The sequence below is a fragment of the Haliotis rufescens genome, unplaced genomic scaffold (genome assembly GCF_023055435.1).
Source record: "Haliotis rufescens isolate VD_foot unplaced genomic scaffold, xgHalRufe1.0.p SCAF_11, whole genome shotgun sequence".
Classification (NCBI taxonomy): domain Eukaryota; kingdom Metazoa; phylum Mollusca; class Gastropoda; order Lepetellida; family Haliotidae; genus Haliotis; species Haliotis rufescens.
The window spans coordinates 26818714-26842676 of record NW_025963791.1 but is presented as its reverse complement, the minus strand read 5'-3'; the positions used below and the strand labels follow the sequence as shown (position 1 = coordinate 26842676).

The 23963-nt window shown below is 39.0% G+C and overlaps 1 protein-coding gene across 1 annotated transcript; it reads left to right on the top strand.

The window, feature by feature from the left end:
• The first annotated feature begins 150 nt into the window (after positions 1 to 150).
• On the top strand, positions 151 to 23384 carry LOC124132729. The gene is made up of 4 exons (XM_046496798.2): positions 151 to 480; positions 5583 to 5700; positions 11519 to 11842; positions 19345 to 23384. Exons 2-4 carry the CDS (start codon positions 5602 to 5604, stop codon positions 19957 to 19959), a joined length of 1038 nt encoding a protein of 345 aa, XP_046352754.2. The 5' UTR covers positions 151 to 480; positions 5583 to 5601; the 3' UTR covers positions 19960 to 23384.
• Positions 23385 to 23963: the final 579 nt, after the last annotated feature.

Sequence of the window (23963 nt, the reverse complement as noted above, 5' to 3'; positions counted from 1 at the left end):
GTAGAAATTCGCGTTTCTATCATGAAAATTCGAGTTTTTAAGTTGAAAGTTCAACATATATCTTGAAATAATAGTTACAAAATGAAACGCTGTGGCCCTACTGATGTACCGTAAATTCCAGATACTGTTTCATCAAAACGAAACTAGAAGTACAGTCCTTCCTGGAAATTGTATCCTTCCTGGAAATTGTATCACGTGAATTTGCGTCATATGGGCCATTCCATTGCTGGAAAGGTTAATGGAGTGGAGTATTTTATTCCGGTTGAATAAGAACAAGAAAAATATTAATGACTACCTCAGATGCCATGCTGCGACACTTATTTCATATATACTTGATGTTTCGTATGTATTGATTGATGCTATGATAATATACCTCAATGTTTGCAGGTTCTTACCCTTTCTACTGACGTCCCTATCGTGTCGTCCATGTGGGATGTGCCTATGTTGATGGAAATTATTTGTTGTTTACCCTGACATAAGGTAAGACATGCAGATATTGTAATCATTAGGAAACTAGAGAAAAAATATTGATTTAAATTCTGTAGTAACTCAGGATTTATCAGTGTGTACATTATGATAAATTAATGCAATGTTATTCTCTGCGCTCATTTGTGACTCTAACTACAGAAAAATATAGTACGAGGCCCTCGATCCTTGTTGACAGTGTGCACAACGAGTGCCCGCCTATCAATGCTTATGACTATGAGGCCGTTGTAATCTCAATGATTTATGGCAGGTAGCCAGACCTGTAATTTAATAAGGCTGAAAGGGCCCCCCATAATACAGTGGCGTAACTACCACGAAGAACTAAAAAGCAAGCGCTTACACTTTGAAATACATGTAGAGCGGGGGAGGCAGTACCCGGAGACATAACAATCATCGCAATACAACACACGAATGTATCGTCAGATTTGAACGGAAATATTGCATATACAAAGGGAGACAACTGTTGGTGGTTTCAAAATTGACCAACAGGCAAAGAACATCTTGCTCAGCCCGAACCTGGATACTGTACATGTGAGCTAGACGACAGCGCCTGTAGTACTCGGACACAAATGGTGGGACTGAACCCCCAAGGGGCTGAGGGGCGTGGCCAATTTGGAGTAATTTGGCTATATTGCTTTAAACGACTTCTTCTCTGGAACTTAGAGATCGATATCAACCATATATATGCTTGGAAGCATTCTCTGTTGGGGAGAATTCAAAATTTTACAAATGGAAGGGCTGATCACCCCCAAAGGGGCTGAGGGGCAGGGCCAAATAGGGGTAATTTGGCTATATTGCTTTAAACGACTTCTTCTCTAGAACTAAGAGATAGATATCAACCATATATTGGTTGGTTGGTTGGTTGGTTTGTTGTTTAATGCTGCACTCAGCAATATTCCAGCTCTATGAGGGCAGTCTGTAAATAATCAAGTCTGGACCAGACAATCCAGTGATTAATATCTATACTCAGTTGGGATCAATGACATGCATCAACCAAGTCAGCGAGCCTGACCAGATATTTGATTGGAAGCATCCCTAGGTGGTGGGGATTAAAAATTTACAAATGGGGCCAAATAGGGGTAACATGGCTATATTGCTTTAAACGACTTCTTCTCTGAAACTAAGAGATACTTATCAACCACATATGGTTTGAAGCATTCTCCGGTGGTGAGGATTCAAACTTGTACAAATACCGGTAGTGGGACTGACGCCCCAAGGGGCTGAGGGGCGGGGCCAATTTGGAGTAATTTGGCTTTAAATGACTTCTTCTCTGGAACTTAGAGATCGATATCAACCATATATGCTTGGAAGCATTCTCTGTTGGGGAGAATTCAAAATTGTACAAATGGAAGGGCTGATCACCCCCAAAGGGGCTGAGGGGCAGGGCCAAATAGTGGTAATTTGGCTATATTGCTTTAAACGACTTTCTCTCTGGAACTTAGAGATAGATATCAACCATATTTGGTTGGAAGCATTCTCCAATGTGGGGATTCAAATTGGAGCAATGGAGGGACTGAACCCCACCCCTACCTCTGGGGACTGAGGGGTGAGGCTAAAAAGGTAATTTGGCAATATTGCTTTAAATGACTTCTCTGGAACTAAGAGATAGATATCAACCATATTCTCAGATGGTGGGAATTCACATTTGTACAAACGGAGGGGCTGAGGGACAGGGCCAAAAAGCGTTTATAACTCCCCACTGTATAAACATATGTACAATTGCTGAGTATAATGAGAGGAATGCACATATGCTACCAGGACTGGCCCTTCTGTTCATCTGTCCGGCGCTCCCAAAGGAGTTAGAACCTTGACCATAACATGCAAACTCATATTATCCCCACCCTATGATTAACAGATACATTGTATACATTTTTTAATCAAGAGAATAATACATTTATGCCAATGCCTCTGGAAACTTAGATCCTGGATCATAACATGGAAATGGTTCAGATCTTTATGCTACGTTTGTATCAAGAGAAATACACGTTCATGCTGTCAGATTTGCCATCCACCTTCTTTAAATGCTGACAGAGTCAAAATTACGAAATATTTGCAGTATTATATATATGTACAATGCAAATGTATATTTTGTCATGATTGCATAAATATCCAGGTGAGCGATACATGGGCCTCTTGTTTATAAATGCAATGGAATTAGAATGGAATGGTGACATTGAAACATGCACCTCATTATTAAGATGTATTATACATGACTGACGCTTTTCAGGCGCTTAGTTTATCATAGCTGGTTGATCTATTGAACGTTTGCGGTAAACAATTAATATGAATGATCTCTAAAATGTATGATCAAATGTCACCCATGGTAAGCTGTTAATCATAATCTACACTTATAACGTAGAATAAGCACCCTGCAGTATGATGGCGTTCAATACGTTCTTCATCAATATGCCTCTCAGCCAAAACGTGAAAACAATATAGTCCTGCTTATGACAACCGCCTCTAGTTGGGGCATCATGAGTCACCCTCTCGGTGTAAAATAGGGTTATACTGATAACGTTGTTGTCCTACATATTGAGCTAAAAACCTCAGTCACTGACTCCTTACACAACCGACATGACGCCGGCAATATCTCAGACTACTAGTCTCTGTGATGGTGGTCGCACCTCTGCACCTACATCACATCTCTGTGTATCCACTACTTCTTGCATTCTGATTTTACACTGCATTCCTGTCAAACCTGTTGTCGGGTTCAAGACCAACCATCAAGGCCATGAATGTAAGTGGTATCACATGAAAAATGTGAAAAAATACCTATTGAAAGAAAGAAAATATAAATGTATTTAAATTTACAATAACGAGGGGTGTTTCAGCTATATTTCGAACACAACATACATATGAGAAAGAGAATATATGGATGTCAACTTCTTTATTATGAGGAACACAACGTTTCGGAGTCTATGCTTACTCTATCATCAGGGGGATCAAGCATATACTCAGAAACATTGTGTTCCTCATAATAAAGAAGTTGACATCCATATATTCTCATTTCTTTCATACATATGCTACAATATAATCATGTTAGGTCATTTACATCAATGTAAGGTGCAAATTTATAATACTACAGTTATATATAAATGATAGATGGCTCACATATAAATGTTGTAAAATATATTAGTAGATCGAAATAAATAGAAAAGATTCTTTAGATATTTAAAAAAAAGTGTATGTGTTTGTGTGATCAAATTTCACTGTTGTTGACATAATATACACTTCATTGCTGGGCAGGAGACTTGGCCAGGTTAGTGACAAACTCTTCTTTTTTTTACAATTTCCATGACAACAAGTTCCACCTCGGTTAAAAAAGGTTTTGGTTTGTTTAGATTTAATTATGTCATAAATTCTGCAACAGTGGCAAGGGATACAGCCACGTTAGTGATAAACTCTTGTTATGGTCTAAATCAGCAAATATATATTGACTGATACATATTTGACTGATTGTTGACATAGTTTCTGATTTTCAAGTCCTCAAGGGGAATTTCAGTGGAAATTATCTCAGTAGGATTAGAATCAGTCCATTATGGTTTCCAAAAGAAGATTGCTGATAATTTCGTAAGAATTATCGAACAATAGTTAATAGCACTGTTAATAATTCTAAGAATACTACCTCTATTACATACAAAATTACTCCCTCCCACCTCCCCAATTCATCTACCTCTAGTAGGTGATGAGGGAAAAAGGTGAGGTTGCTGCCATTATGACATCATGGCATGGGTAGTAATGAGACTACTTGGTGACAACTAGTTGTGCATAATTGACAGTGAAGAGGACGTTTGTTGAAAATCTGAAAATCATGAGTCATCCATTGTAAACATCTCCTCATAAACCACTGGATTAATGAAGCTGAAATTTCAGTCTTGTTCCCACTAATGATTACAACTTAAATTTTTCAGAAGGTCGAAGATTATTTTCAATATCTCAGCCATGGCCATTTTTAGCTCACCTGACTGAAAGTCAAGGGGCTCAAGTTGAACATAAAAGTTTTTGCCATAACTGCATGTATCATTAAGAAATTAGATAGGCAAGTAGGTGGTTTTCAAAATATCATATATGTATGTGAAAATAGTTTGATATTTGTTCCAGTTAAGACCTTTAACTCTCACATATCTCTGTTTTTACCGTATTAATGCATTTGTGACATCTCTTCTGAAACTACAAGTCCTGTGGAACTGAAACTTTGCATAAATGATCAGATTAATGGCAATTAATCGGCCAATTTTTTTTCAAAATGTATTGCAATTTGGCATTACTGTAGTTTTTGGTAGGGCCTTACATGTATGTGTCATTGTGTTTCATTTTGTCCTTAATGGCATAATAGTGGGTGCCACCAAAGTGAAATGCTGTCATGGGCAATAAAAATCAAAATGGGTGCAGACCCCAACAAACACTAGCCTGCCACCATGTTTCATACAATAACTGTGTACATTCAGGAGCAATGGCAAGTAGGTTTTTGCATATGGTTGCTTTGGTTACAAAAAGAAAGATTCCAGTGACATTGGGAGAGGCTGTTGGTAAGATGGTCCAGACAGGGCACATTTTGATATTGGAGAAAATAGAAAAAGAAATTCAACAGGCCCAAACTGTCCATGGATATCAGGCCAGCATTTTTTGACAATTTGTTAGTTTGACTGGTCAAAGCCAATGCAAGTCTTAGGGACCTACAGCACTTCAAGCATGGGTCTCCTTCTTGTACTGGACTACTTTAACCCAGACACTGATCTCTGCAGTTGAAAGACCATTACCCATTACCATGCCCTTAAATATCTTATCCTCTGATAATGTTTGACTCCTGAAGGTGAAATTTGTCATGTCAGTTCCTTCTTATGAAAACATGTATCTTATTTAAATCAATGTGATTTTATTGTAAGTTTTTTTGTTTTTAAATATCGCAAAATATCACATGGCTTAAACTTTGTGTGAAAGTAATATCTACAAGAAGAGCCAAGTTTGTTCAAGACTTCACTGTTTGCATTCAATGTCACTATGCTAAATGACTTTACCAAAAATATATTCTTGATATATTAAAGTTTTAAAATACAAAATCATTTATGATTGTTCTTATTTGTGTTTTATTTCAGGTTTCTATTTGCTGTGGAAATGAAGTGCCAAATGTGCAAAACTGTCAAGTTGTCAAATGAATTTCCTCCCAGGAAGATAACAGAAAATTGCAGACATCCAAGACTGCACTGCATGAGGGTAGATATACAATTGCATCTGGTTAATCTCGTTAAACCAAATAACTAGAAACAATACAGATAAGAAGTGATCCCAACTGTCTCCTTTATTTATGATCATTTGAAACGGGTTAACTGTAACTATAGTGTAAGTCTTTTAACTAGAACGGAAAATTGTATGTTAGCACTCCTATTGTGGTGTCAGTTGTCGAGTACCATACATGTACCTGACTGACACTGATTATCAATACCTTTGGCTCTGAGCCTTGATTTGCCTCTTAAAGGAGCACTAGGCTCTGACTTCTGCTCTGTTGTCCGACACCACCCGGTATAGGGTTTTTCTGCTATAGGGTTTTTCTGCTATAGGGTTTTTCTGCTATGTGCGTCAATTTGCTTGTTAACAAAAGTGAGCACCGCAAAAGACTATAGGCTACCATCTGTATGGACAACAGAGAAGTACTTTGAGGCAATATCTGTACGCACGTCTGAACACTGATTGGTTACCCATGATCTGTGAAAATTTCGATATTATTATATAAAGGGCACATGTTAATAAATTTATTGAACATAAACCCAGTCAAAAAGAATGGTGTAATATCATTGGATATCGTTATTTGGAAATATGCATTTTGAGGGAAAAGATGGTTATTGTTTGATATCTCCCCAAAGTGAAAGCCTGTGTAGATTTCTGATTATTTGGATGATAAGATGACTAAGATTGCTTTGGATATCGTTTCTGAATTTCATAGTTTGATATTTACATCTATCAGTCATCACCAGCAAGGAGCGCAGACCTTTGTCCCTTTGAACACGTCAGGGACATGACTGGAAGAAGTGTGTGTCAGTGTCATAGGCTGCCGGCCACATCGGTCTGAACTTAGCCAGGCACTGCAATAGGAGTGGGGCTGACTCCTTCAAATCATCATTGGGAGACGCATATGCAGTATGAATGAATGTTTGATTAATCATGGTGGTATCACACACTACTGATAACAAAAATCTCAGTTTTGAAATTTCCGATCTTAACTCCTATCATTCTTCGAAATCAATGGCAGTTGTTACATCTGCTGACATACTTCACTACCAGTAGTTATTTGTTCCCAATTCATTCATTATCATTATAGAACTATTACTAGAAACTAATATCTCTTTCAATTTTGGAAATTTGAAGTTATTTCCAAGTTTCCCCTACTTTTTTTAAGAGTTTTGTTTTCATTCATTTCCTTTTAAAAGCCAGTGAATGAAAGTCAGCTGTACTGAAACATGTGGATTATCAACACATTTTAGTTAAATAAATGAAAATGCCTAAAGATATGTTTCAGGTTTGAAAAGGTATAACTTTCTAACTTATCCTGCATTACTCCTTAATGCATTTACTACTGTTTTTGTCAGAAAGACAAACTGTGAGAGATTCAGCTGTAAAAGAAAGTTGTTCCAACCTGAAGTGTGGTAGTACCGTCGCACAGCCTCCGCGTGACCCGAAAGTAGTGACGTCACATAAAAGCACAAGAGATGTGTCTTTTGAGAAAAAAGATTTACAGTTTTCAGCATCTCTTGTTTATTAATATCACATTGTGTTGTTGTCTATGGTTTGTGCTTTGATGTGGGGCGATATAGCTATGGGCATGTCTGTCCGTCCGTCTGTCTGTTTGTCTGAATCGTTTCCGGAGCAGAACTCAAAAACCGTTAAATATTTCTTCATCAAACTTTGCATTTATATCACTTAAGTGGTGAAGTTGTGCCTTTTGTTATTTTGGAATTTTAGAAATGTTAATGTGTTTTACATTTCCATTGCAACAAGATGGACTTAGAGAAGGGTAGAGTTCGATTCTGGAGCATAACTCAAAAACTGTTAAATACTTTCTTACAAAACTTTGCATGTGTAACAGGCACATACTGGTGCCTTTTGCTATTTATGAATTTTAGAAATCTTTATTTTTTACGTTTCCATGGTAACAAGTTGAACTTAGGTTCTATAAGGTTGGTGTTCAATTCTGGAGCGTAACTCAAAAACTGTTTAATACTTTCTTACAAAACTTTGCATGTCTATCAGGCACATACTGAACTAGTGCCTTTTGCTGTTTAGGACTTTTATCTATTTTTATCCCCCCTGCATATAATGCGGGGGGATATAGCGATCAGCCAGTCTGTCCGTCTGTCCGTCCGTCCATAATCATTTCCTTTTCCGGGGGAGAATTCGAAAAACCATTCAGTGTATTTGAACGAAACTTGGCAAAGCTATCAGGCACATACTGAAGTGTTGCCTTTTGATATTTTGGGATTTTTCTAATTTTTATTTTTTACAATTTTTATGGAATAAAGTTGGACATAGACTCAATTGGGGATGGGGTTCGTTTCCGGGGCAGAATTCGAAAACCATTCAGTGTATTTGATCGAAACTTGGCAAAGCTATCAGGCACATACTTAAGTGGTGCCTTTTGAAATTTATTTTTTTACGAATTTTTATTTTTTACAATTTTTATGGAAAGAAGTTTATTTCATGAAATTTATCTCTTATTAGCATGTTTTGCATTTTTGAGGAATAAGTTTTTTTCCATTGCTCGTTGTGTGTTTACACATTTGTCAATATGACTTTGCTTATATTACTGATTTATGCCTTGTTGTATTGTATGTCACTCGAACAAGCTGTCACACAACATCCGCTGTTCTTAGACTGCACAAACCCTTGCTTGACGGAGTCCATGTGTTGTTTTTGTACTCCCCTGTCTCCAGCCGACTTCACGCTCTATTTGAAAGCCATTAGAAAACGCCGTACTCAGCATGCTCACTGACACCCCGGGATGTCCAATCTTGCAGCTACACCATCTACTTCGGCTGCGCCAATCTCTACGACTGTGTTGCAGTTGACCACCTCATCATCTTTGAAGTTGACAACTACTACAACCCCTACTATGTCAACTGCTTAGCTGATGGTTAATGTTACGTCCTACAGCGGTACAGCGATCTCACCGGTGAAGTCTGCGCCGATCTATGTTTCTGATGCGGCTACAGTGTTTGCACCACCCTTGATGATGTCTACTTTGCAGCAATTGTTTCAATTGGAAGCCACGTCCCGAACCCAGCCTGTGGATCTGTTTGAGCCCCTACTTTCATCATCCTTTTACGACCTTACTAAGAAAATGGTTTTCTTCTTGGTTCTCGCTACAGCGGGGCGGGTCAGCAAACTGCATGCCTCAGACGTCACTCTGTCTGTTTTGAGCATGGCACTCTTGGAGCTGTTCATCTTGGGCTGTGCTGGGATTTCTATTGCCAAGAATCAACTCCCAGGATAGCCAGATAAGACTTTCACCATCACACCCCTCTAGTTGATCGTGGGAGCAGATGACGAAGAGGAGCTTTTATTGCGCCCTGTACATGCATTGCAATGTTTCCTCAGATGATCTAAGGTTCAACGCAAGTCTAGGAATCAGCGTTTCATCCTGGTTTCTCCTACTTCACAGACAGAGGTTACCCAGTAATACGATCTCATGGCTACTTGCAATTATTCTTCAGGCGTATGCGGCAGCCGGTTTAGTCCCTCCCAAGGCCAACACCCCACTCAAAATTTAGAGCGGTTGCATTGACAATGGCTCTCAATAGTAGCTGCTCCCTCAAGTCTATTATGGAAGGGTGTTTCTGGCATTCCAATACTGTCTTCACCAATCATTATTTATGTGATGTGGCATTTGAGGATGTCACTGGTGCTCATAGTTTCGGTCCTCTGGTGGTGGCTCAACAAGTCACCAACTCTCATCGTCATTGATCATCATAGACTATTGAGCGGGCCCATCTACCTCTCCTGTTTTTATCACCCCAGATTAGAGGGCTCACATGCTGTTAGCATTCCCTCGGTAGGTCAGTTCTAGATTTTAGCGCACGCTTTTTTCCTATTATTGTTCCCTTACTCAGTTTTCCTATATTCCTCACACTTTCATTTTCACTCATTGTTTCCCGGTAATCGTGCAGGGAGTTTCTGAGACTTTGTCATGGATTTCTTCTGCTCACATCTGATGGTATGCCCACCTCTGTACCATCTGATAAATATGCATTAAGGAGTAATGCAAGATAAGTTAAAAAATTTAGTCAAATCTAAATATTTTTTACATTTGTATACTTATCCTGTATTACTTCATCTAAGTGCCCCTCCAACGCAGTGTTACCTCCACACAAAGTCTTCAGATGCTACATTTCAAAGCAGTAATGTGCTTGTATGCGACGTCACCTCTTCCTGGTCATGTGGCGGCTGTGCGATGGTACTTTCTCACTTCAGGTTAGAATAACTTACTCGTCTTACTGTCAAGAAACATCAGTAAATGCATCAAATAATGCAGGATAAGTATACAAATGTAAAAGTATATTAGTATATATAAGTATATATTAAACGTATAAAGTATATTAAATTTCATTCCAAGGACTAGGTTTCAAATGTAAATAATGATTCGCAATACTTTGTTTACAAAAATGAATATATACATACTTGATACCAGTGGTTGTAATGCAACGTAGCATTCCAACAACTTATCCACAACGTTGTTAATGATGTGTGTTATTACATTTCAAGCCTACATTTCTGTACTAAAATGTGAGAGGATTATTGCACATATCAACAGTTTACAAAATCAACATCTGGGTTCCAAAAATGTGGTCACTGCTGTAGCCACAGCCATCGCCTATCAAATTTGCACTGATTATTACAAAAATATAGTGAAGACAAATATTTTCAAAGTGGTTCAGAGTTTTCAATCAACCCATCCAAGTACTGTAATATATTTGAGTGCTAACTTCATCATTTTTTAAATTGAATGATTGAATATTGCCGCAATGTGCAGTGTAAAATTGATACAGTGTTGTTTCTATACCCCTGAAATTTTAAGAGCAAAATGTGGCAGCAATCATTATCTTCACTGTGGTAATCTGTCATTTTGATTGTCAGTCAGGGATGAAATCTTAAATCTTTTCGTTATCTGATAGATAGGTTATCTGCTATGGCAGTCGTCATTTGTTTTCGTCAAAATGAGAAGAGTGATCTGATTGAATATCACGTTTTCATCACATTGGGCACAACTCGGGTTCTGCACAAGGTGGCAAAACTATTGAGCCAAGAACACTCATCTTCCCGAGGCAAGAGAGTTAACTGACTATTAAAACTCCAGTTTCCACCCTTGCCGAACAATGCTGGAATTCCTTGGCTCGATCGTAGCGCCACCAGTGGCTATTATGAGTTATGTCCCTTCTATGCCTCTCCTATGGACCCATCAGATTCCACCTCTCATATCACTTGCATTTGCTTCCAACAAAACGGCGGTTGCACCCAGTCAAGACGATATGATCGATAATCAAGATCTATATATTGTGATAAATCGAGTCTTACATCGCGAAATGCATCAAATCACGTGATCACCTTTCTCAAAACATGAAAAGATTTAGAAAATATCTGTTCACAACAAGTTAGCGTTGCACATGCTTTGCAAATCCTGTAATCGACCAAAATCTGCATGACAGTTTACGAACTGAATTTCGACTTTGATTGGACTATGCACAGACTCGTTAGTCCAGCCAAAATGTAACTCCATAATGCCAGCCTAGTTCGGCAAGGGCGGAAACTGGACTTTTATAGTCAGTTAACTCACTTGCCTCGGGAAGAAGAGAACACTTGGCTTTGATATAGGCTAGTGGACTGACTCTCTTGCCTCGGGAAGATAACAGGGTTTATGAAACTAAAAATATGTGTGTGATCCTAGACAATATCAATGGAGTCAAGAGATACATTATGGTGACTATAACATATAAGCATAAACCCATTTGAACTGTAATCCTGATTTTGGTTCTATTTATTGCAGTGTGTTGTGGCATATGTGCATCAACATGAGGCCTGTCCTCATCCAGATTGTGGAGAGACAATTGCCACCGATAGTCAAATGATGGAGATCCTACAACACACCCTGAAAGAAATGTTCAGAGTATATGATTCGTCATACACCCCACATGTCGTTTCTCAAGGTGCAAGTGAAGGTGTCATACAGGTCACAGTCTTAAATGGCGAGTCCATGACCTTGCCTTTCAAACCCAACATGACCATTCTTCAGATGAAGGAAGAAATTAAGAATAAGCTTGGGCATGAGGTCCAGAAACAGAAGCTGCTGTATAACGTAACAGAGTTGAAGGTAGGTGTAAATCCACTATTTTAGAATGAGAATGCAACAACTGATGGAACATTCACATGTATCTCACCTGAAAGTTAAATGAGCTTATGTTGTGGCCTGCTTGTCTTGCATCTGAAAAGAAACCACTGGCACCTTATACTTCAAATTCTTGATCCCACCAAATGGTGACCCTTCAATTTGTTCAAGAGGTTGAATCCAGTGCTTAATATGACCGTGAAAAAAAACTTATCTTTTTTAATACCATATTTTCTTGAGTATGGTGCGCACCAAAGTATAATGCGTCACCCCCTCTAGCAGATTCAGTATTTTGGAGAAGAAAAAAATGAATATTTGACACAGAAAAAATTTACATCGTACCCCTTCAGCGAATTCAGGTAAACGAACAGGTGATAAGAAACCTGATCAGTACAAATTTAAAATTTGAGATATAGAATCACCTGACATGTTGATCTACCGTTTAAATTTTATTTTTTGTTCTGCTAGGCATTGTTTCACATCCAGGGATTAAGATTACCTTGCATATTTTCTTGTAAACTAAGCCAGAAACAGTAATCACCTGTACACATGTTTTCTTGGAATCTACCGGTGATTCGGTTAAAACTTAAACCAATGATATAATTCTTAATGCAAGGATCAAGAAAAATTGTATTTTAAACTATTTTTTATCAGGAATAATATATTCCTAATCATGTTATTTTAGTTGCAGCTTTTATTAATTATATTTAAAATATTAATAACCCTAAGCGTAGCACTTTGGTGCAGCAGATTGCAATTACCGGTTATTTTTTTCACATGGAACAATTTGACCAGTCACCATTGAGGCTCCCGCTACATGATTGCAAGAACTACATTTTGACATAGAATCGTCAAACTACAATAAATATGGCATTTATGATAGGCACCGTCCGCATCATAAAGTTCGCCGCACGTTTCATTTTTGTTTCAAATTTTAAAAAAAATATATCTATAAAATCCTTAAATATTCCAAGTCCAACTTGTATTCCAGTATTTTACTCATCAAAGAATACATTTATGTAGGGAAGCCCTTTCCCAGGTTGATTGTACACAATTGTTTTATTGATTACACAACTGTTTATTGGTTATATACTAGTTTGAACAACCCAACAAAACAAAAGACACCGCCTGTCCACACTATATTTTCAAAAACCATTGCCCGAGAACCAATTCTTTAATTTTTTTAAGCCATATATGTAGCCATTCTCTGTCGACTAAAGTTTGTTTATAGGCGTTAATAGCGGTAATCTGAGCACGTTAATAACGGTGAGTTGTGCGATCTTCCAATCGCTTCACACACGATTTCACCGAAATTAATTAAAACAATATTAAAAGGAATTTTGAATAAAATTAATGAAATAAGTTACAAACAGATATACAATGAACACTTTTAATAACCAGACAGTGTAATTACATGATTAATTTGAATACTTCAGTTTGGATTTGTTGATATGGTATTTCCGTAGTTACATGCTCACGGTAATGTTTTTGTGTTGGGGGGGAAAACATCAAAACTCATTATGGCGTGTATAATGTGCACCCCTTCAACACAGCTGCGTTTTTTGGGAAATATGTGCGCAAAATACTCAAGATAAAATGGTAATCCTATCTCACACAAAGGTTTCCAGCTTCTAATACAGCAATCAACCCGAACACAACTACCATCACCATTGTCACCTCCCAACAATCTGGGTCATGCACACTTTTCATGCCTACCCTGCTTCTCTCTCAGGCAGTTGAACGGTAATCCTGATTTTGGTTCTATACACAAAGAAAAAAGTTAAGCACACCCTGATATATTTCATTATTGTTTGGTCCCAATATTTATTACAGTCATGAAAAATAAAATTATGGGAAGAATTATGTTTTCTCGAGATGATGTCATCAGTCATGCGTGACGAAAAGCTCACGTGCCATGCATGGTATGCCCAGGCAGCATGCTACCCTCGAGTATCTCTAAAAGCAGTATATCCAAAAGTTAAAATTCCTTTCTTAAGCTCGGTTTTAAACAGTTATTGCATGACATTGTGTGACCATGGCACAAAGGCTATTACCAAACACAACAAGATGGCAAATGATCGGCATGCATAACGCAGGAATGTCTTGTAATGCCATTGGTCGGAATTTGGGGTATCATTACACTGTCGTAAGCCGTTTAGTCAAGAAACATGCTCAGACCTATGATGTACGTATACAGAACTGTTCCAGATCCGGAAGACCTCCTGTGACAACACATCGAGTGAGTGAGTGAGTGAGTTTGATTTTAGGCCGCTTTTAGCAATATTCCAGCAATATCACGGCGGGGGACACCAGAAATGGGCTTCACACATTGAACCCATGTCGGGAATCGAACCCGGGTTTTCAGCGTGACAAGCGAACGCTTTAACCACCAGACTACCCGACCGCCCCAGTACTCGTCTGAAACAGCTGTGGTTGCCCAATCATCGTTTCAGCACCAGAACCATCAGGATCCGGCTGAAAGCAGCAGGACTGAGGGCTAGACGAGTCATAAAGCGTCCCATAGACGAGTCATAAAGCGTCCCATGTTGAGAGATCACCACAAAGCTGCTCGTTTAGCATGGAGTACTGCGAGACAGAACTGGAATCTGAGAACTTGGAGACGGATCCATTGGTCAGACAAAAGTCACTTTCTGCACCACGTCACTGATGGAAGAACGAGAGTTTGGAGGCACCGGAACACGACCTACACCCCCAGGAACAATAAACCGACTGTTACATACAGCGGGACTTGGTAATGGTTTTTGGGGTGTATCTCTCATGATAGCAGGTTGGATTTGGTTACCATAAGGGGCAACTTAACAGGAGCTCAGTACATCTGGGACGTTTTGAGGCCAGTCGTCGTTCCTCATTTTGACAACCACCCTCTTGCTACTCGACCTCAGTACATGGATGACAATGCCAGGCTTCATCGATCACATTCAATCGTGGATTACATGAGGGCCAATGCAATAATGACTCTACCCTGGCCAGCAATGAGCCCAGATTTGAACCCCTTTGAACATGTTTGGGATATTCTGGGGTGGCACATATAGGCATGAGATCCTCCTGTACAAGATTTTTGCAAATGGGAAGTAGCATTGCATCAGGAGTGGTTGTTGTTGACCCATCAACAGATCCAACGTCTGACTGTTTCACGTGTCATGTCAAGTAGAGACTTTAAGGAACATTTTCACATGAAACATCAAACGCAACTCATTTACTTCATTTACTTTTTTAGGTATTGTCTCAGGTCAAAAACCGTACATGTGTTACCATGATGTTTTTGTCAGTAAATTTCAAGGTGCTGTAGGTCTTATCCAGGACAAGGTTATGGCCATTTTAGAGCTTCAGCTTCTAGTCAGCCAAGTCCCTGTATAACCATAAGTGGAAGGCTTTTGAGGCCTAGGTGATATTTCTGCTTCTCCACAACAAATTGCTGAATACCTTTGCCATTATTTGGGCTGCTTACGAGCCACTTGCCCAGGAGCTTGAACATGTCACTTTTAAAACTGTCTTTCTTTTGGATCTCACGACGGCTGTTCGAGTGAGTGAGATTCATGCACTAGACGTCAATAGAGTTATCTTTTCAAACGTGCTCTGCACGGGAAAGTTTTTCTGTGCATGCATTGGGAAATCATCACCAAAAATCAACTTCCCTGACAACCTGATCGATTATGTACTGTCCCGTTGTCTTGAGTCCTTAGGATCTCTCATTTTCAACACAAAACCTTTCAACAAGTTATATCTAGAGATACCTCCACACTTCAGTATGATGTCATATCGCATTACTACATCCAATTTTTCGTCCCGGCGAATTCAGGATCAGTCTGGAACTACAAGACATGTATTTGTAAGCAAAGATTATATCCTACCTAAATATTATTCCGGGGAAGAATTTCATCCTCAGGATTAAAAATAGGATAGGATAATATTCGCTCTTACATATTTACACGTTCTCGTCCATAGGGAGCACAGCCACTTCCTTCAGTCACTTTCTTCAGCTGCCACTTCCAATGGAAAGTGCTCTCATTTGGAATTTCTTCGGCCCCTGGCTATTTACTCACCTCATCCTCAAATTCCTACACGTTGGAGGCATCTTTTTCGAATCATACATTGACAACTGCATTCAGGCCTACGAAGATCCAGGCATTCTTCTACTACATCTCAACTTCACGCAAATATCCGAGACAATTCACACTCAACTTCTTCCACTTATCAGGGCCCTGTTCGACTCACGCCTAGGCAAGATGTTCATGCCCAAGGATGAAGGCACTCAGCCACTCTCTCTGCATCAATGGCAACAACTTCTCGTTCTACTGATGTCGGCACAAGCTCTTACAAGGAGAGGACAACTGCCCCTGCAACCGATATAGTGTTTTCTCAAGCCCTATCTTCAGAACAACAATTGTCAGGTTCTAATTTCCCTGCCAAATCACCTTTGGCTACATCTCCAATGGTGACTGGTACCGTCAAACGACTGTGAAGGCGTCTCCTCACAGCCATTTATCCTGATTCTACATGTTTTTGTCAATACCATGGGTTTTGGAGCTCAATGTATTGAGCTACAATTGGCAGAGTGGTGGTCTCTCCAAGAAATCTTGGCATGTCACAATGGGCGACACTTCTTCATGCTTCCAGCCTGATGATCTAGTCAGATAGCCTATCCGTTGTCTGGTACATTAACAACATGGGCTCCACCAAGTCAGTGTCACTACTGTGTTTTGCTCTGAATTCTTTCAGCTAATTGACTCACTCAAAATCCCTTGTTGATGTTGCAGCGCATTAACAGAAATTCCTTGTTGCAAGGGTTTATTCCAGAAAGGTAGCCAAGACCAGAGGCTCACAGATAGTCAGCCAAGTCTCTGTATAACCATAAGTGGAAGACTTTTGAGGCCTATTGTCGCACAGGTCATATTTCTACACCCGCTTCTGCTTCTCCACAACAAATTGCTGAATACCTTTAGCATCTCCGGTCATCACGTAAGCTTAAGGGTTCTTCCTTAGCTGCATTTTTTTGCTGTAATCAATTCTGTCATTGCTACTACAACAGGTGCCAAGGTGTCTATGATTGCGGAATTGTAATCCTTAATTCATTCTTACAAGCTGGCAGACCAGTCATCTCTTTTCCACCCACTGACCTGGGATCTTAACATCATACTTTGTCATTATTTTGTCTGATTACGAGCCTCTTGCCCAAAAGGAGCTTGAAAATATCACTTTTAAAACTTTTGGATCTCACGACGACTGCTCGAGTGAGAGATTCATGCACTAGACGTCAATAGAGTTATCTTTTCAAATGTGCTCTGCACGGGAAAGTTTTTCTGTGCATGCAATGGGAAATCACCACCACAATTCAACTTCCCTGACAACCTGCTTGATTATGTACTGTCCCGTCGTTGACTTCCATCTTGAGTCCTGAGGATCCTGAAGAGATATTTTGTGTCCTGTACGCGCTAGGGCTGGGACGAGTCCAAATTTACTACCCAGATACCCCCCCCCCATTACCCGACCCTACCTGTCTACCGACCAAGGCCGTAGTTAACTTTTTTGACAGGGGGTCAAATATTTGTACAAGTATCACTTGTCCCCAACTTGTATTTCGCGCCCCCCCCCCCCCCCCCCCCCCCCAGCTGGCTATGGCACTGCCGACTGTAAGTCTCGGGAGATGTCTCAAAATGTCCTATTGGGAACATTTTTAGCATGGCCCGCGCAAAACGTATTTAGATACATGTATTAAACAATCTGGTCATTCATACACTGAAGTTGAATTAAGTTATATCTTTATTCAACCATATGAAAAATCAGAAGGAATGGGGACATAGTCAGAAAGAAATGCGAACATTAGTAACTTGTAGTGTAACCATAGTGTTCTAGATAATTTTTGTCATTAAACAATATATCACCTGACCTTCACGGGTCCGGGTAGTCAGTGTGAGTGAGTCCTGGGTAATCCAAAGCGTGAATTGCAGACACTCTAGCCGCTGTGGCCATGGCTAGGTGAAAAACAGTTTTCCATGAATTTGGGAGAAGAGAAGCTCTTGCAAGTAGTTCATACGGTTATGCCAGCTGAAAGGACGACAAAGATATTCCATTTTGGAAAAGTCTAGGCATTTGGACATCCTCCAAGCGAAATGATTTCATAAGTCTGTTGAGTACAGGATGATCCCAAGAGATCCATCATGTTGTAAACAGACGCTAAGGCTGAACAATACCATTCTATCGTTCCTTGTTGAAACTTGTTCTCTTGTCATAAATGCAGAAGGAAATCCACCCCCACTCAAATAGTTACACCTCCCAATCCATATATTCATCTCCACCGGGCAAACTCTAGCTGTCCGAGTCCATGCATAGTCCAATCAAAATTGCGCAACGAAATCGAAATCTGGTTAGTAAACTGTTGTGCAGATTTCGGTCGATTGCAGGATTTGCAAAGCATGTGGACTGCCAACTCATTGTTAACAGATATTTTCCAAGTCTTTTCATGTTTTTGATCAAGGTGGTCACATGATTTGATGCACTTCGCAATGTAAGTCCCGTTTTATCACAATATAGATCTTGATTATCGATCAGATCGTCTTGACTGGGCGCCGCCATTTTAAAAAAAAACAAATGCAAGTGATACGATAGGTGGAATCGGATTGGTCAATAGGAGAGGCTTTGAAGGGACATAACATGTAATAACCACTGGGGGTGCTACGATCAAGCCCAGGAATTCCAGCCTAGTTCGGCAAGGGTGGAAACTGTACTTTTAAAGTCAGTTAACTCTCTTGCCTCGGAAAGATGCCCACCTCCCCAATCATCTGCATCTGGTAGTGGATATTTGAAAGAAGTGAGGTTTTCCTAAGTAAACAAGATGCTATTACTGGCACAACTAATTGTGGGTAGCAGACACAGAAAATGACTTCTATTGAATACTGCAAATCTGGAAATTAATGCATCTCCAAATCAAAACGACTGCTGACCACTATCCAAAAATGTGGCTTAATATCAATGTGACTCCCCCACCCCATCCCTAGTGGAAAGACACTTATCCTTACCTTAATCCAGTCAAACAGCAAATAGCACTGCTTATTAGCACTTCCATACAAAAAATAAACAGTGTTTTCCTAAAAACAACACACAGTGTGCAGTGAGACGTCCTATTGTTGATAGTCATTTTGGAGACATAAATGAGAAGTTAGTTAATGTGAGCAAAGACCGCTTGCATTTTTCACATTTAATTCACACTCGCGTTCATTTCAAGATTAACAGTATATGAAGGTTTAGTTTTAGTGTGATGACAGCCCAAACACAGGCAATGATGTAATACAGGTAGAATTCATAGAATTATAAAGAATGATAGCTATTGATTGATGATTAAGAAAGTGTCTCTTGACAAATATAACAATACATGTCATCATGTTGGAGTTTTTTTGTTGAAAATATAGCTTTTAGAAAAACACTTAACTGTAGGTGACATCTGGTGAATAAAAATGTTTCTCTTGCAGGTATATGGGGACTCAGGACAACGAATGCGACTGATTGACTATTCTGTGGAACCAAATTCTGTCATACATTTGGTGATACTGATGTTTGCTATTCCTGAAGGTTTTGACCATGTTGTGTTTGACCTGTATTGGGGTTACCCACAGAACAGAGGACGGGACTACCTGGATGCAAGCTGCCTTCAGTTCAGTGGCCAGGCGATTCAGCATGTAGTTGACTATGGACGAACACAAAATGAAAATGGATCAATCAGGCATTCTGGTGATATAATGAATGATATCCAAAGAATAGGGCATCACACAATTCATGTGTACTTAAGAAAGATACCTGCCAATATCACACATCTCTTCTTCACCCTAAGTGCATGGAATTCTCCAAACATCGCACAATACCCAAACCCTAGTTTGAGTTTCTATCAGGCACAAGAACCACACAATGACCTATGCAAAACTAGCTTTACCCATGCCAAGTATAGCCAGGCTGTCATCATGTGCTCAGTATCTAGGTCAGCAAGTGGCTGGACAATATATGAATCTGGAAAACTTTCAGCTGGAAATGCAAAAAACTACAATCCTCTTATCAGCACTGTTAGATCTTTAATTTCACAAGGTTACTAACCGAAGAATGTTTCACCTTCTGCAAAATGTACAATAGTAAACTTGGTCATGATTTGTAGTTTTTATGGGTATATGCGTATGATGCATTTTGATTGATTTATGTTTCGCTAAACCAAAATATGAACTCTTGTTAGTATGGCAGTTATGTTAAGTTAAGTCCAAGTCAGCAGTTTGGTACTTCGATAATGAAACAATATATATCTTAAGTGTAACCAAGCACAAAACATTGACAGCACTGTTTTCATGTATTGCAGGGGGAAAAGTTCATTAGCAGAAGTATATTTTGTTTAGACACTTTGTTGTTTATCAGTAAGATTCATATTTGCAGTCACTGTGTTTACCTGTATTGTCACAATAAAGTCGAGGTATCCCTATGGCAGTAAAATAACAATGCTATACCATTGGAATACTTTGTCAAGCGTCCATCAGTACTGAAGTGTTGTTGAAAGTACTTAGATAGTGAAGGCTAGAGTTATTCCAAGGACGGAAAAGACCAAGTTCATTTTAGAAATGGGCAGTTAGTATACAATTTATGAATCTGTGCATGAGCTCTTGCACATGATTAGGTTAGAAATGTTGTTGTTTTTGTGTTGAATGTTTGTATATATACAAATTGATCTTATCATCATAAGAGGATATATTCCCTGGTGATTTTAGCAAATATGGTCATTTTGAATAGTTGTTTTCTTTGGATGACCTGTTCACTACAGAATCAGTCTGCCTATATCTATGAAATGAAATGAAACGGTCTGATACTCAGAAAGTGATCCACGAGTGAACAGGACTGTTTCCTATTTCACCTGTGATAGGAGATAAACTGGTCCATACTGAGACAACAAAACAATGTAGGCACAATGAGAAACACTTGTTTAAATGAAGTAAAACCATAAAACATAATGAAAATCACGGATATGTTATATTTATAATATAACACAGAAGAAAAATATAACAATAGTTTTGGCAATTCTTTTACATTCAATCAATTATCCACATGTAAATTATTGTCCAAATTTGATAAGGTGACCAGTGGCATCTAGGAACTGCATGGATGTCTTTCTTTCGGAGTCGCGATGGTCCTTCAGTCCAGTTCCCTGAACACACGGTTTCGGATTTGGGGAAGGGCTCCGAGAACCAGTTGGGCACGCTGTGCCCTGTTCACTGCTTCCAGGTTCTTTACTGAGTTACGAACAGGAAGCTGTTGGGATGTTTGTTTTATACGTTTCAATGTGATGGGATTGAAATAAAGGAAGTGATATAGATTGACACATTGGACTCAGTCTAATGTTAATTACATTGATCTCTAAAAGAAAATATAAAAGTTAATACAGTCATATATGTATCAACACCTCTGTTCAGCTCAAGAACTGGTTTGTATGAACAACAATGGATTCGAACTTAAATTGCATTGATTTCAAAAATAGTTAATTGATATGACTGGTTCTATATTATTTTGTTGTTGTTTATACAATAATAAGTAATAATTCCTCTACTCAGTAACATGTAATAGCTTTGTTTGTTTGTTGTTTAACGCTGCATTCAGCAATATTCCAGTGATTGACATTATGAGCATCGATCAACGCTCAATTGGGATACGATGACATTCATCAACCAAGTTATCTAGTCTGCCCACTCGATTCCCTTAGTTGCCTCTTACGACAAGCATAGTCGCCTTTACAGCAAGCATGGGTTGCACTGAAGACTATTCTACTCCGGATCATCACAAGTACCCGGTTTAGTGACCCTTATCACGGTCACCCACCGGGGGACCCTTCTGACCCGGATAAGGCTTTGTCTAGTAATCAACTGGTAATTATTCCTTATATGGTGAACAATTTAACAACGTAAACTGTAAAGAAAACTGTTGATAGTCCTATCAATGAGTGAGTGAGTATAGTTTAATGCCGCTTTTAGGAATAATCCAGCAATATCACGTTGGGGGACACCAGAAAAGGGCTTCAGACATTTTGCCCATGTGGGGAATCAAACCGAGTTCTTCTGTGTGACAAGCAAATGCTTTAACCACAAGGCTACCCGACCGCCCTATCAGGTGCCTGAAGGGTTGAACTTGAAATGAATAATCAGTCAAGTTCTTATCACTTCCTGTTTTAACATGTTTATTCATGCATAATTGAATACAAACGTGTAATAACCTGCAGAGTTATACGTGACTTAAGTTGCAATACAATGTTTTTGCCATTATACAGCCCTCATATGCACTTTATACACCAAATGCATGATAATTGTGTGAAGCTCACCCTAACACCCTAAAGCTCACCCCCGCCCCCACATGAATGAGTAAGTGAATGTTACTGAAACATGATCAGGAAAAACAAGTGACTGAAAGGATGAGCAATGATACACTGAAATCGGGTATGATGACATGCTATAATCCCAGTCACAGTCTGATCAGCCAGTATGGACCTGTTCTAACCAGCAGTCATCACAGAGAAAGTTGGAAGTATATTTCCTCTCATAAGAATTACAGCTGACTGATTACCTTTCTTGAAGTATCTTTAACAACACTACTTAAAACCAAATAGGCTATCCGACTGCCCCAAAAGGTATGGAAGTATATTTTGACCAAATATGTTATGGCACATGATATCCATAGTTCATAGTTTAGGTCCAATCCATATTTTTCTCTATTCAATTATTAGTTTCTTGTACCACATACAACATAAAACGTCAATACCAGAGAACAATCAAACTTGATTGTCTGCTGAAACAGTTTCCATTTGGTGTGAAAGGCAAAACAGTGGCGGAATTATAATGAATGGAACACCAAACATCAGTGATAACACTGGCCAGTGGCAAAAAGGGTAGGCATGTCCTGCTCTACCAGTAGCACCCACCACTTGCACAATTTGACTAATAATCTCCAATTTATTCACTCAGGTCTACTTACTTGTACAATATATGTTCATTAATCTGAACAACTAGTATTTGCTAATAGTTTGGCAATGCCTGCAAGTTCAAATGTTTATTTGAACACATCATAATTTAGATATTCTCTATGTAATACTCGTCACCATATTGCTGAAATATTGCCAATGTGATGTAAAACATTTACTCACTCACTCACTCACTTTTTGTAATACTGTTGTGAATAGATTATGTCAGTCATATTTACTTTATTATGTTGTTTTACGTTGGAATATGTATCATGGTTAACAAATACTGTATCTTGTGTGAATGCCTACTCCTGTAATGCAAGTGTCAATGTTTTTTATTTGATTACTATTCAATCATATGCAAATTGTTGTAGGCATATGATGATTGCACTATGTACTCATCAATCTTTATCAATCCTTGTAAATAACTTTATGTCACGCTCGATGTTCTTTGTTCATATATCCATGTATATCTACAACTGATTGTTAATGTTAACTGACTCTGTAGCTGACTAATAAACTCCTGTATATTTACTCGCGTCTTGTGTTATTGTGTTGCTTGGTCCTGTACAGTAGTAGCTCTGCCAAGCGAGATTATCTCCTATATTGCGGTTTAGGTTGCAGACACAATCAGTGGCATAGTTGATTTTTGAAAGCACAAAGAAGAGGAATTTCAATTCTTCTTTCAACAGTCAGGAAAACATGCTGAACGAATTGGACACAATACAAAGCCAAACTTAATGTTCCTACTTTTATCATACATTTTCACCCTCAGTGCTTGGAATAGCCTCAACCTATCATGGTATCAAAAACGGAGCAGACAAATGGGAACTTGTGCAAATCACAGTCAGACCATCATCATGTGTTCCATGTCCCGATCTGTATACCAAGTTTCAAACAAGTATTTGTCACAGAGTGACGAAATATCCCCCGCCATATACACCATAGTACCAAATATGAAGACAATCCAGCGATTAGTTCTTGAGATATTGTGGCAACACCGTTTTCCAACTCCAAAAACAGATTTGCCTGCTGTGACCTTGAAAATGGGGTCAAGGTCACCAAATCTGACAGGTGTATGCGGTGTCTGTATATACACTTTAGTTCCAAATA